At 38.9% G+C, this 14,259-nt stretch overlaps 1 protein-coding gene across 1 annotated transcript in view; it reads right to left on the minus strand.

Annotated features, from left to right (window-relative positions):
* LOC115053566 (beta-1,3-glucosyltransferase-like) overlaps positions 1–14,259 on the minus strand; it is a 55,871-nt gene that overhangs the window by 27,616 nt on the left and 13,996 nt on the right. The window contains exon 3 of the mRNA XM_029518384.1: positions 8,417–8,456. Within this exon, the coding sequence (XP_029374244.1) occupies positions 8,417–8,456 (40 nt within the window). The remainder of the gene's footprint in view (positions 1–8,416; positions 8,457–14,259) is intronic.

Raw genomic sequence — 14,259 nt, forward strand, 5'->3', positions numbered from 1 at the left:
ACCAGTACTATCAAAGCTGGACCACAGGACCTGTGGCGAAGGACAGTAAAAAATAAAAAAAAAATAAACTGTAATTTTTTCTTTGGCTCTGTGCAATTACATTTGACAACTCCTAAATCCTGTAAGCTGTCCCTCACATCAAAATAAAGTCTGCAGTACCTGGCTGGAATGTCTGTGACAACAAAGGATTTCATGGATTTAGAGCTGAGTGGTGGGAACCAATATCCAGGTGTGAAGTAAGAAGAGAAGCAGAACAGAAGTCGGTTTAACGTAGTGACAGGCAGCTCAAAATCGTCCCAGTAATGAGATGTGCATGCCTTTCCATGGACACTTTATTCTTAATTTGAGCTCAAAAAAAAAAAAAAAAAAAAAAAGTTAAAAGATAATTCTTACCAGCTTTAGACATTTTAATTAGCCATCAAAATGTTTGTACAGAATAGTGTCATAAAGGGCATACCATGACATAAATTAAGATTACCAGAAGTTTGGCAAAATGAGCTGACTAAGAGCATGTTCATGCTTTAAAACATAAATAAGTAAATAAGTCAGTGCTGGCAGGTGCATTAGCAATACAGGAATTATCACCTCAGGGCCACGTTGCAGGAAATACGTGTCATATATATGTGGAAATGTGACACAATGTCATCTGCTGAGTTGCAGCTGAATACATATTTTTCTGTTGTACAGTGTGGTGCCACAAGTTGACCTTTGACATTTCTGTTATGTTCAAAACAATCTGAATTTTATTCAATTGGACATGTGTGTTGCTTTGCGTCATAAGTCATATTTGAGTTTTTGAGCTATGGACAAAAAATATTCTGTGAGGTCACACTGAGCTTTAGCTTCCGGCGTTCAACTGAATGTCAGATGTAACGAAATGCCCTCTGGGCGTTTCATTGCTGATATGTCGCCCTCCCATAAACGGGATGTAACTGTAACCTTGAACTATGACCATTAATAATTAAATCAATGCATCTCTGACTCTCAGTGAAGGTTCCTGTCAAGTTTAAAGAAATAAAGCACTTATCATGTTGATGGGGAAAGGAAAGGATAGAAATTTTTATTAACAAACAGACAAACAGACATATGATCGGACAGACTACCCTAAAAGAAACTATTCTTTTGCTCTGGCTGTTGCCGGCATGGAGGCACAGCAAAAGGAAGAGGGAAAGGGCGAATGCTGACAACGGCAGTATTAGATGAATTGCTTCCTTCCCAATTACACTGCTTGAACCTCATTCCTTTCTAGGTTCAGATATTAGCACTGGGGTCAGGAGTAGACACTATGCCAGAGTACAGTATCTCAGTTGGATCTTTTTAATTAAGTGTTGGTGGGTGTGTCGGGCCTTTGCTCCACTCATAACAAAGATCCCATTGATCCTGGAGCCCTGGTGAGGGGGTGGCTTTACTTGCTAAATCTCAGCGAGTCCATCTCCCGACAGATCTAACCTCCGCCTAGAGCTGAGCTCAGACAGCGAATACCACAACCACCTCTAAATGCCCTTCTGCTGACTTTGCTAAATGAACAATTATGTGCATTTGTGTACGTGTGTGTACATAAAGAAGTGCATTTTACAGCCCTGGGTGAGACTCCTATACTGCACAGCGCAGCAATAATACCAGCTGCATGAGACTAACAGCAAAATCAGATAAGGAGTTTGCAATCTCTCATTGTGTAGATAATGCGTACCCCATGTCAAGGCAAAGGAGAATGAGAGGTAAAAAAAGAAACTAATTAAGAGTGAATTCACTGGCCTTGGCTCCACACTAATGGGTTTCGATTAATCATCAAACAACAGGAGGAAATAGGGAAAAGGAAAGATCCTCTTACAGCACTGTTCTTCCTTCACCTCCATCATTCCTGTGTCCTTCTCCTTATAGGTAGAAATCACCTCTGTGGACTCCCAGGGCACTCACAGCAAAGAGTGTGCAATCGATACGTCTACTCGTATTTAATTAAACAACAAAGATTTAAAAGTGTCTTAAATGCCAATAATACCACAGAGCAGATTCTTTGGGGTTAGATGAGATTATCCAGTGAGCACAGCAAAAAAATCCACATTCTTATTTTATGCTAAATCTGTGAGGCCCTGCTAGTTTTGTGAGGCTGGTAGAAAAGCTGAGGTTGGTCGTGTTGGTGGATGGTTGATTGGATAGCTGACACTGACAATGATGTTAGAGGGCATTATGAGTGAGAGAAGAGGGTAAATCTTTTATTCTCTGCACATTCTCTTGCCAGCAGGTGGTTAGCATGGTCCCACATTGACAAGGTCTTACTTTGGTGATACCTTGAAGTTTCCTCTTCCACTATCACAAGGTCCACTTTCTTTATTTTTCTTTTTAGTGAAATATCAATGTCACCAATTGGATGGATTGCTATAAAGCTTAAATGGTTCCCTTCAGCTTGAATTGCAATGATTCTCATGATTCCTTGGGGGGGAAAAAAAACAAGGTTCCCAGTGTTCTGTGGTTTATGGCTACATATTGCCTGAGAGAGATTGAAGGTTCCTGAGGAGATGAAGCCAAAGCACCAATCAACTTGGTACAGATGATTTTATTTTTGCCAGCCCAATGGAACTAAAAAGCATGACTCTAGCTTTCGCTTATCTCACCTCACTTCTTCTGTATTCCATGGAGGCCACTCCACTAAAAAAAAGAGACTGTATCAGCCTTGAAATATATTGGTTGAAATGAGACACAGGAGGATTCTGCCTCCTTCTCGCTCTGATCTGATGCTTCTCTCAGTGCATGGAGCCACTGTTTAAAGCCCATCACCATCTGGTCTATGGCAAACTCGGTGCAAGGGCTTTGAGTAGTATGTATACTCACCTCCTCGCTGTCTCTGCATATAAGATGGTAGAAGATCAGACTGATTAAAGAATCAGGGCTGGCAAACTAAAATGTGTTTCTACTCCTAGGTGTTTGTCTGTGGATGCACACAGGAAAGTGCAGTAAAGATCTGCACTTGAGTGTAGATTGTGTGCCGTTGTGGATGCATGGCCCTGCAGTGTTGTTACCTCACTGACACAAATCAATAGTGACACTTCCTTCGAGCAGGATGGCAAACGTTGCCAAGTGGCAGAGAGGCTGAGAGCACACTGACATCTAGCCTGTCCTATAGCGCTGTCATGTCCGCGAGTGTCACAGAGCAGGTGTGGGGAGTCGCCAGAACTGTCACAGGGACAGTTTCACTTCATCCACGCAGTTAAATTCACATTATTACCATTGTCGAGGAATGAAGTGCATGCTTGAGTTTGGAGTGCAGCATGTGAGATCCAGTTGAAAATTCAGAGAGCAAGAAACAGACCAAAAGGAGATCAATAGCACAATTTCGATGACAAACCATTGAACAAAATCTGAAGGATAAGATGCTGCGAGTGGGATCATTAGGCTGCTGTGAGAACAATGAAATGGTCATGACAAATGCAGACCTCTTCAATGCCAGGACATATTTAGTAATGACAGATGTCTGCAGCTCATTTTCATAGGCAGCTGGCTTGACCCCCCCATCCAGTGGTTGATTGTGCTGGTGTAAAACCTGCTACACTCCAGTGACTCACATCATTGGACTCCCCAAGACAAGATGGCTCAGAATCTGCCTTTTTGCAAAAAATCCCCCATCTATCTCTCCCTCCCTCACGTCCAAAATGGTGCATTTGAAAGACAAAGTGCACTGAGGAGAATGAGGTTGCAGTTTCCTGACCAAACTAACCATGACCGTCACACCAGACAGCCCCAGGATTTAATAGCCAATCCACAGACACACAGTGATATTCAATCTGGAAGCCCAAATTCAATACAGGCAACTTTTAGGCTGTTGAGGGTTTGATTTAGCCACATAAAATTAATTTACTTTCCCTGTGGGCAATCATCTCGGGTGGCACGGGCCCATGTGTCATACAGCAAGTGAAACGATTTTCTATCAGCCATCTTCCCCTATTAATATAGACTTATAATTGCCCTGCAAACAATCAATACAGAGCATAGTGTATTTAACTTTCAGCTTAGTACTGAAAAGGTCAGTGTCATAAATATTTTGTTAAAACAGAGAGACGGAGACAGCAAACTGAAAGGGGGTGGGGGGTGGGAAATGAGGACGCAAACCAATAGAGAGCTGGGAGATGCAGAGAGAAATAATGTGTGTCACTGTGTATGCGATAAAGAAGTACATGACAGAAGCTGTGGGAAGGAAAAGTCACTCTCCTGTAAATAGTCACTCATTATAATTTTCTCCAGGTGGTAACAAGATGCACATACAGAACTATCACACAGTAGATTTCAACACATGCAGGCTGCTGTGAAGGGTCTTCAACCTGTGATAATCACACTCATTAGAGGTTCTGGAGAGTTCACGGCTCCATGGACGACTCTGCTGAAGACTAATGAGTGCTGAACTCAACCCTTAAACCTCACTTAGCAACAATAATTCAGGAAGCCGAGCTAATTAATGCCATAACATATTCCACGTTCTACTTAGGAAATGCATTCAACACCTATTAGGCTATTTTGAAAATGGATGAGATGCCACTTAAAAAACAAGCTTGTTTTCTCCTCATTTGTGCAGATTTTCTTTTTTCATTTAATATGCATGGCTTTTTAGAGTAAAATGACACACATACTCATGCACCGTTTGTGACATTTGAGGATGGATGTGTAGTGATAGTTTAATTTGCAGAATAAAGTTGTCAGCTGTGTTCAGAATAACAAAGAAAAGAAAAGCAAAGCAGAAACAAAAGAAGTTTGTTACAGGCAAGCAGCCAGGCACTGTAAGGACAATTGAGGGGAAAAGAGGGAAATAAGGACAAGTAAATACACAGGGAATGTACGAAAGCATGCGGGAAGGAGTTGAGTTAACATCTTACAAACACAGTAGCTTCTTGAAGATACAATGCATATCCCCCAAGTCTGAAGTGGACTATGGCAGGGCTATAATAAGACTTTCCTTTTCTTAGTTTTTCTGTTTAAGTGATAATCTGATTGAAATTCCGGCATATTTCCACTGTCCCCGCTGTTTGTGCTGCAGTGTTGTCCTATACCCTCAACTCTCAAACAGTACACATCAAAATGATAAATCCGCCTTTAATAAAACACTTTTGGCAGTGTAGCTTACACATGCTATTGGCTAGAACATTTTTTTCTTTTTCCCCCAGATAAAGAACTGAGCCTATAGCTAATTTATTTTTCTACATCAACAATACACATGTGGTTTGGTGTTATTTCCTTAAAGTCAGAGAGCAATGATTCTACTTCCACATTTGCATTTTTTGTTAAAAAGTTCAACAATTGCACTAAAAACACAGATCCTGGTCATGAACAAGTAAACTTTAAGAAAAGGAAATTGGAAGAAACACAGATTGTAATTGAATTCCACTGTACCATAATGTCATGCAGCCAAGACATGTTTCTTTTCAGTAGGAGATCAAATCATAATTCACCAGCAATCTATGTACTGAGGCTTTTATCACGAACATGCAAGTTCATATCCATCCGAATATGATTCATGTTAACGTTCTGTGTTTTTTTTCAAGGAATGCAAATTGTCTCTCCATTAGTGCATCCAGACACACTATAACCGAAAAATAAGAATTTCAATAGTGAAATTTTATTTGTAAAATCCTTTTGAAACACGCTTCCATTATAAATAAATACACAAGCGTGTATCTACTCTGACTCTTAAAATGAAATGCATTAAATCCTACATTATAAGGTGTCCTGAATATAAATTGGCCTAATTGTTAACTAAGTAATACACTTCAGTGGCCTTGGTTAAAAGCCACTTGGATTTTAGTCAAAACTGCCTCATTTAGACATTACATAAGATATAAGAACATTAATGAACTGAATCTGCTTACTTAAAAAGCTGTGGTTGGCATAGAAGACATCAAAATTCCAGACTCAGTTTTGAAACCTTTCTCCAGTCAACAGTTCCTGTTGTCTAAATGCATTACCTTGTATACACTGTGGATGTATGTGTGTCCCCTGAACCAGGACACAATCATAAACCACTTTCCATTAAAAACTAGCTCGAACTGAAATAGTTCTTCTCATGGTTCATTATTCATTATTCTGACTCATCTACTGTGATGTGCACATTACACATAATTCTATCCATTTTATATTTGCTTCTTTGGACTATGGATGTGAGAATTAGGAGAACTGACTGAATTTATAGGGCTACACAGCCAAAGGCCTTAAACATTTGGATTCTTGTAATGTTATAGTATTCTGTAATATAAATTGATTTACTAAGGAAAAATGGTGGCGAGGGAGGCCATGTCAGAGTAATATTTCTACATTCATAAACTAATTTTATTGATCATCTGAAGAGGTCTAGTTCTGTTGGCTAACATTTTTAGCGCTGTGAAGCTACAATCAAAGCCCAGTCAATGTGTATATCTGGTTCTACGTGTGGATGGCATTTTAGGTCATTCCAGATTCAACAGGGACTTGACACTTTCAGCACTGATGAAAAACAAGCAGTTTTTGCAGTCTAAATTTCTTTCACTTTGCAATAGTGAAGCAACAATGTTCAGCAATGTTGAGCTTTTTCTCTTCCTCGGGCATTTATAGGTAGGTGAAGTTCTCCAGGGTTTTACACTATCTCAGTTGTTGAGATGTGGCATGTTGATGCAGCACAATGTTGTCAGAGGAATGAGAGTAGTTTTTGTTTGTTCTATACATAGTAATGTAGACACACTGACTGCAGTGTGTACATAATGTGTATATATACGTATATATATATAATTTCTCATTCCATTCAAACTTATGAAGAGCATCAGTCTAATCAGATTTGTCCTCTTGATTCCCTGTGAGGAAACACAGGTTTTTTCATTTTTTTCCTTTACACCTTTTGATGTTTACTGTACTATTAAAACAGCTTGAATTCAGATTTTCCCTTAATCATCAAAACATTTTCTCTGCAGGCAAGAGGAGCTTTTCTGGTGTAACAAAGGGAATTAATATGGCGGTGCCAGATAGGGCAGCTCCATTTTCCAGATAGCTGTCTGTTTGTGTTTCTTCTCTGTGCTGACATGCCAAATGAGAGCATTATGAAGTTGCTTTTGTGTGGATTTGCGTCTGTAGTGACCCAATTGAATGAAAAAGAGGCAGAAGTCCAAAAAACTTGCTCTGAACTCCTCTGCAGGCTCCCAAAAATCACATTCAGATGGTGATTGCATGAGCCCCCTGAAGCATGAAAGGCATGCATGAGATCTTTTTATTTGCTCTACTTATGAAACTCTTGGTTGCTGTCAAATCGATGAAGAAACAGGGCTATATTTATGAAAAAGTCTGAAGAACTTTGGAGTTTAATTTTTCAAGGTACGCATCAGACAAAAGCTCCTTTCACCATCAAAATTTCACGCTGGCCAACATTTCATTCTCATGTAGTATTTATGATTATATTGACGGATGATTTCATTCTTTGGAGCATGTAGTTTTCTCCAAACTGAAAAATATTCAGTAATAGTGCATTCTTTTGTATGTCACTCAGCATTGCAAATTAGTTCCACTTGTGTATCCATCAGAACAATGACGAATACTAAAATATGACAAGTTCTGGCCGTGCAGGTGGTCAAGTACTTAGCGTGCATGCCGTGTTCGACTCTACCACTTCTGGGACGATAATAAAGACGTAAAAGCCCCAAGAAATAATAATTAATTAATTATAAATAATAAAAAAAAAATTCAAAGTTAAGTAAATATCATGCATGCACACACAAACACGTATATATATATATGCACATACACATGTATGTATCCATGGTAGATGATATTATGAACGTAAAAGAGATTGAGAAATTGAGAAATAAATTACCCCAAAAGTATTTACTTCTAGTAAATGAATATAAAGCACAATAATATTGCTACTGGGTAATGAGACAGGAAATATCGTTACTGATGTCACACTGACATAAATTCTGGCATACTAATAAATAAAAACGACATTGTAAAAAGCTTTTTGTTGTTACTATTAATAGGGTGTTTATGGCATGATCAATCACTTTGTTGGTCCTCTCTCCTTGCCATTATTATTTATGTGTCACATAATTAAAAGGTAATTTTCGATGAAGATCGCTCCTAAATGCTCATTGTTACAGTCCGGTTCCCTGCGCCACCTTTCTTGCTCCTAATATTATAAGAACTATTTCAGAAGTCCATTATAAATCCATAAGGTTGTATGTAATATCAAGATTTGTAGTTATTAATTAAAGAACGACATGTTTTTATTAACTGATTAAATGATAAATAAAGGACTCATTTCAGGCACATACAATAATAATAATACAAGAACACTAAGAAAGAATTACACTGGAGTTTGCAGGTTGTGATCAAAACCTTTTTCCTCGGTTTCGCTTCTGTGCTAATTGTCTTTTTTACTTTGACAACACATTGGCCATAAAGAAAGAAGACTTACCAAGTCGATTGTTGTGGATGTTATGCATATCATCTTGGCTCTGAAAAGACAGCGAGACAGAATTTTTAATAATTACAGCATCAAAAAAAAAAGAATTGAAATATGTCTTCAAAGAATGACCTACATACATCCTTCTTTTGTTTTATCAAAAGACGTCGAAAATGGTTTAGTGTGAAGACGCCAAGTTCCAGCTAAATACTTTATTTCCTCTTCCTAATCACTAATTAAGACTTAATGACACTGAATATGGAAGCCCCTAAGGGTTATTTGGAGAAATAATGTGCGATACTTCACGTCATTAGTCCCTCTTAATTGTGTGGATTTTTTGCCTACAGCACTTAAGCTGTGAGCATTCAGCTCAATTAAGTCTTTGAACACTGTTCCATCTCCAGAGCTGTCAAGCACATACAGCAGACCATGGAGGGATAAGTAAATCAATCACAAGCTGAGCAAACTTTGAAGAGCCGTCTTTCACTTCCATCTTTCAGAGGAAATCTTTCAGTCTTGGGAAAAGGCGAGAGCGTGCGAGTTCTGGCTGTTTCCAGAGCTCTAGAGTGAGAGCAGCGGAGTATTAATAGATAATGACAAACTGAGGCCTGTTTTGATATATGACTTCCTCTAGACTAACAATCATTTCACTGGCAAGCCGTTGCAGCCTTCAGAGAGCTTAACTAAGTCATAAATTCACTCACAGCGGGAGTGGTACAGTGGTTACAGGGAATCACAGTAGTTTGGTGGCAGTCGGGGGAAGCATCTTATTTGTGACCCACATCAGCGTATGAAGACGACGACCAATTTTAATAATAGAGCAACCGATTAATTTTGCCATTTTCCTGCCCACAAGCAGTTTCCTGCGTTTATCGTGACGACACATGGCTTCCTTCCATGTTTCCTGTCCTTCCTATCCGTCTCCTTATATTCATCAAATCAAGGATCGAGTGTTTTGACAGGCATCAAGCAAGCATAATTTTCCAAATATAGATAGACATACGAGGAGATCATGTGCATATGTCACAGTTCGTCCTCTATTTTTCCAGGTGATTAGGAAGATAGAGGCAGATGTATGCGCGGGCAGAAAAGATCATATCAGTGAGATTTAATTCACTGGGTACAAGACATCAGTTTAATTGGACTCAGTGGCATTAGTCATGCCCACAAGGTTTGTCTCATTTTATCACAGACTATGCCTCTGAAATCATTTCCTCTGAGGATAGAAGGCACCTCAAGTGAAAAATGCATCTTCCGTAACCCAAGAGAATCAAACTCATTATGAGATAATTACTCGTAGAAATTTTCTTCAATCTTAAAAACATATGTTATGTAACAACTGGTTTACTGAGAAGGAAAAGTACACAAAAGGAGAAAGGAAGTAATTCTATATACAAATAAAGGCATGTAGGAGTTTGTCTGGATGGACGTGGTCGTTGGTTTGAAGAGTGGCAGACGCAAAACTGCCCTTCGCCTTGTCTCCTCCAGAAGAAACAGTAATTCACTGCCAAAGGAAATAGATTAAGACATCCCCGGCGTGATGAATTAACTGATTGGCAAGACGTTACCATCACATTGACCGTGCGTTTGTGTACATTGTGTGTGTCTGCAACATGGTTATCTATAACACTAAAAAAGACCTGACGTCTAATGGCAGATTTAAACAAGGCCTTCATGAAAAAAATCTCAAAATCTACCTCAAATATAGAAACTCCAACATTGTTGGTAGGACAATTCATCATGTTTTGTGTATTTGAGAAGTTATTTTTTAATGAGCTGTTGTAGAGTAGGAGGACAAGAAAAACCCAACACAATGTCCTCTGCCAGAAACCACAGGTCGTCTCAGGGAAAAAAAAAAAAAAAAAAAAAGGTGCACTTGGATCAAGCTTTTGCACGGTATCACACAGCGAGACATTGATTTGGCCAATCAATTACATGTACGTGCCCGTTCTTTGAACTTTCTTTCTTCCTTCCTTTACTTTTTACTGGTACTGACACTGTGAACCTGGCAAGCTGTAAAATCCGACAAAACAACAAGTGTTATTCTTCAAAAATATTTGCTTTCCTAAACTTTTGGGTCTTATTTCACTCTCCTCTCACCTTACAGCCCTTTGTGCTCATTGACGCAGTGCTGGTTTCGGTTTGAACACCTGTTTACACTATAAAGGGACCCACATTTATCAAAGTTATACAAAATCTGGCATTAATCTCCAATGTACAGGTATGATTTAATTATCCAGAGATAGTATTAGTATTATAAATATTATAAATAGTATTATAAAAATGGTCATTCTTTGTTTAGGTAAAACAAATAAAGTTCTGGATTTATTTTTGTGTTTGCAGAAAATCTATAATGCAGAAAAATATATGTCAATTATTGCTTTATAATATATTGGCATTTTAGAAGAGGATTTTTTTCCTTTTGAGGCACAAATTATAAATCAAATGTAAAAATGTAAAATTCGTACAACCAAAACCTCACTTAATGGACTTTTAACGATAACCTCATTGCAATTCCTGTTCGTCCGTTGCACTTCATAAAATCCCTCACAGTCAAATGACGAGAAGACTTCAAATCTCTCTTTGGTAAATGATCTAATATTCTCCAGCAGAGTGAGCTCCGATCAGGTCGAACATCATTTTCACCATTACTGAAAGACGAATTATTCTCAGCTCACGGCGCACAGCTCTTTTTTGGCCCTCTCTGGTTCTGTGCACAGGTAACGCTCGCCTTCATCCCACCTGACAGCAGGCTGTCAGGCATTTCCAGCTGGAATCAGACACCCATAGGTGTTACAAAGGAATTGCTATGAGTCTACACTGTCCATCAGAAGGAGTTAGCTTCATCATCCCTTGAGCACTTTTGATCTGCGGCAGCACAGCAGTGATGCAGACAGACAAAAATTCTGCCTTGTGTAGCGTAACTTCAGAACAGCAGCACCGCAGTGAAGGCTTTCCCGGTTGATATGTACACGTGTAAACTGCTCAGGAATGGTACTCAGCCTGCTTAATGTAACTGTTGTGCAGTCAAGGACACCTGCAAAGACAACTCTTTGATTTGGAAGCTCTCCACATACATACACAGACCCCTGCCACTGCTTTAGGTCCCAGAGGGCAGAGACACTCCACTGATGTGAGTGACCCGTCAGGTCACATTAGCTTTCTCTTCACTGATGATTCAAGGTTGAATGATTCAGGGTTGCAGGATCTTCTGAATTTTGACATATCAGGGGGGGAAATGTGTGATGTGGCTGTCAAGGAACGAATGAGCACCTTATGTTGCTGAGTGGTTATACACTTAATGACATAATGACTGAAATGTATGCCACCTATGAACACCATAGGCCTCTTATGTTTGTTTGTTTTTTTTTTTTTTTGTTGTTTGCTTGCTTGCTTTTTGAAACTGGAGTCAAAAACCTGCTGATTGCAGCTTGTAGCAAAGGCATACAGAAATAAACTACAAGGTAACTATTAACTTGCTTTTATCGATACAAATTGATGCGGTCAATCTGATGAGCCAGCATTATCCTTTGGGTTTAGTTTGAAGGGCAGGATTAGTGTTATTCAGTATCTGTTAATTAATCATCAATCTCATCTCAAAAGAGAATTTGATAGTTATCAAGTTATTTTCTGGATTCACCGTTTCATCTCGGCAATGTGAAGAAACAAATGCTCCTCTACACACTGCCCTTTGAACTACACAGCTGACCAGGATAAATGACAGAGTAATTATATGCTTCCTGTCAAGGTGACTTTAACATAATTACATAGTAAAATGCAGTGGCTATAGTACTGGCTGGTATCCATAGCAACAAGCATCCTCCATTCCTTACTAAGTAGCTGTGAATGCTAGAGAAATGCACTATGACCTATGTACATTATTTTAAATGGAAAACTTTCTCTCTCTCTCTCTCAAACACACACACACACACACACACACACACACACACACACACACACACACACACACACACGACTTGATAAGGCCGAGAGGCTCGGCTTCATTAATGACCCAGAATAAAGGAGAGAATAAAAGACGAATGTCATTGCATTTAAATTTCACATTTGCAATGTAATGTAATTAGGTATTTAAATTCATTTTTGTCTAGAGACTCCGGGTAAGTCTGGGATATGTTCTCTGTTGTCCACAAGTTTTCGAGCAATATTGTCTGGTGCCTGATTTCCTGAGATTATATTATGGTCTGGATTGTCTATAGGTACACCTTTAGTATTGTTTTCTTCCTCCCCTAAGAGATCCCTATCTGACCCGGTAAATCCAAATGTTTGTTTATTTAGATTTTCATTGATAAAATGAAAACGTACATTGAGTTTGTGATGTTTTTCTTGTTCTTAAACAAATACAAATATTTAGTGCCTCTTTATTGCTTTAGTGAATTTTATACTTCTCTTCCTCCTCAGGTACAATTCATCTAGTTTTAATACTCCTCTCGTGTGTTATCCTGCGTTTTATGAAGCTGATCATTTTTACACTTTCTCACGCAGTAAAATAGTTCAACGGGGGACATTCTCACTTAGTTAGGCTGTTCACAGGGGGATTCAGCTTTGTTTTTCTATGCAAAGGAAAAAAACCATTGCCACCAGACTGCAAGGAATTGTTGACAGCGATCCAAATCTGGTTGCCTGGGGCAACGGGGCAAACGTTGCTGTTAGGCCCTGCTGTGGAAGTTATTTAGGGTCACAGTATGTTCCCTGTCCTCTACAGGAGATGCCTGATAGATGTTTTTGACCAGATTTTAGCCACAAAGAAGAGGGTCACAGAAGAAAACATTATTCTGGACCATGTCTTCATTTTCCGCATCCTATCTCAGAGTTGTGGACTTTTCATGAGTTAGATACTGTCCAATAGCATCAATATGGTTTACACGAGGAAGAAATTGGTTCAACAAAAGATTACTTTTCATATTTTATTTTATTTATATATATATATTTTTTTTTTAAGAATAAATAATACAATAGGCAAATAGGATCCAGGACCAACCCCACTTTTCCTGTTGTGACAGTACTTCTGAGATACATTTAGACTGCACACACAGCATACTTAAGATCCACACTCAGAAGTTCAGTGATGTTTGCGTCAGACAGGACCGCTCCAATAGCTTCATCTTGTGCTCCTTGAAGTGGTTAATGGAGGATTCGTATTGAGAATTAGCTGATGTGTCGCGGAACCCATCTATGTGCAATCCTTCTTGTGCTTCCAACAGTGAGACATAATTCCCACTCATCATTAAAATTTGGGGTGAACAAGCAATTTAGGGCCTTTGTCTTTTTACTAGGTCAAAACGTTGCATCTTACTGGATGGCGCCCAAAAAAAAAAAAAAAAACCTTCTGTGCAGCAGCTGTTAATGAGTGATGATATGTTAAATTAGTATTTCGCTTAACTTCAGTCAGTTTCAGCCTTCGATCTGCTGTACTCTGTGCTCACATGCAGCGTGTCTTATGACAGGGAGATTCCTAATAAAGCTGTCCTCACAAAACATGTTTTTCTCTTCTAATTCTCAGACCATTGGACAAGTTTAAAGAAATGACTGTCTTTTAAGACAACACGTTAACTTCCAAGCCATTTGTGCAAAGGTACGGTACTGCTACTACAAATCCTAATTCTATAAGAGCAACCTCAAACCCACAAAATCATCACTCTGAGAAAACATTGGAGGCAGCAGAAAATGGCACACACACAGAGAACTGTATTAAAACAAACTCCCAAACTCCATCAAATAAAAGCTATCTAAATTTCAATGGACAGATCCTCTATACTTCTAAACTGCTTTTTATTGCTGTGCTGCAGGAAATATATAGTTTTATTTCCTGATATGGAGGCGAACCAGTTGCAAAG

This window comes from Echeneis naucrates, chromosome 13, assembly GCF_900963305.1.
Source record: "Echeneis naucrates chromosome 13, fEcheNa1.1, whole genome shotgun sequence".
NCBI classification, from domain to species: domain Eukaryota; kingdom Metazoa; phylum Chordata; class Actinopteri; order Carangiformes; family Echeneidae; genus Echeneis; species Echeneis naucrates.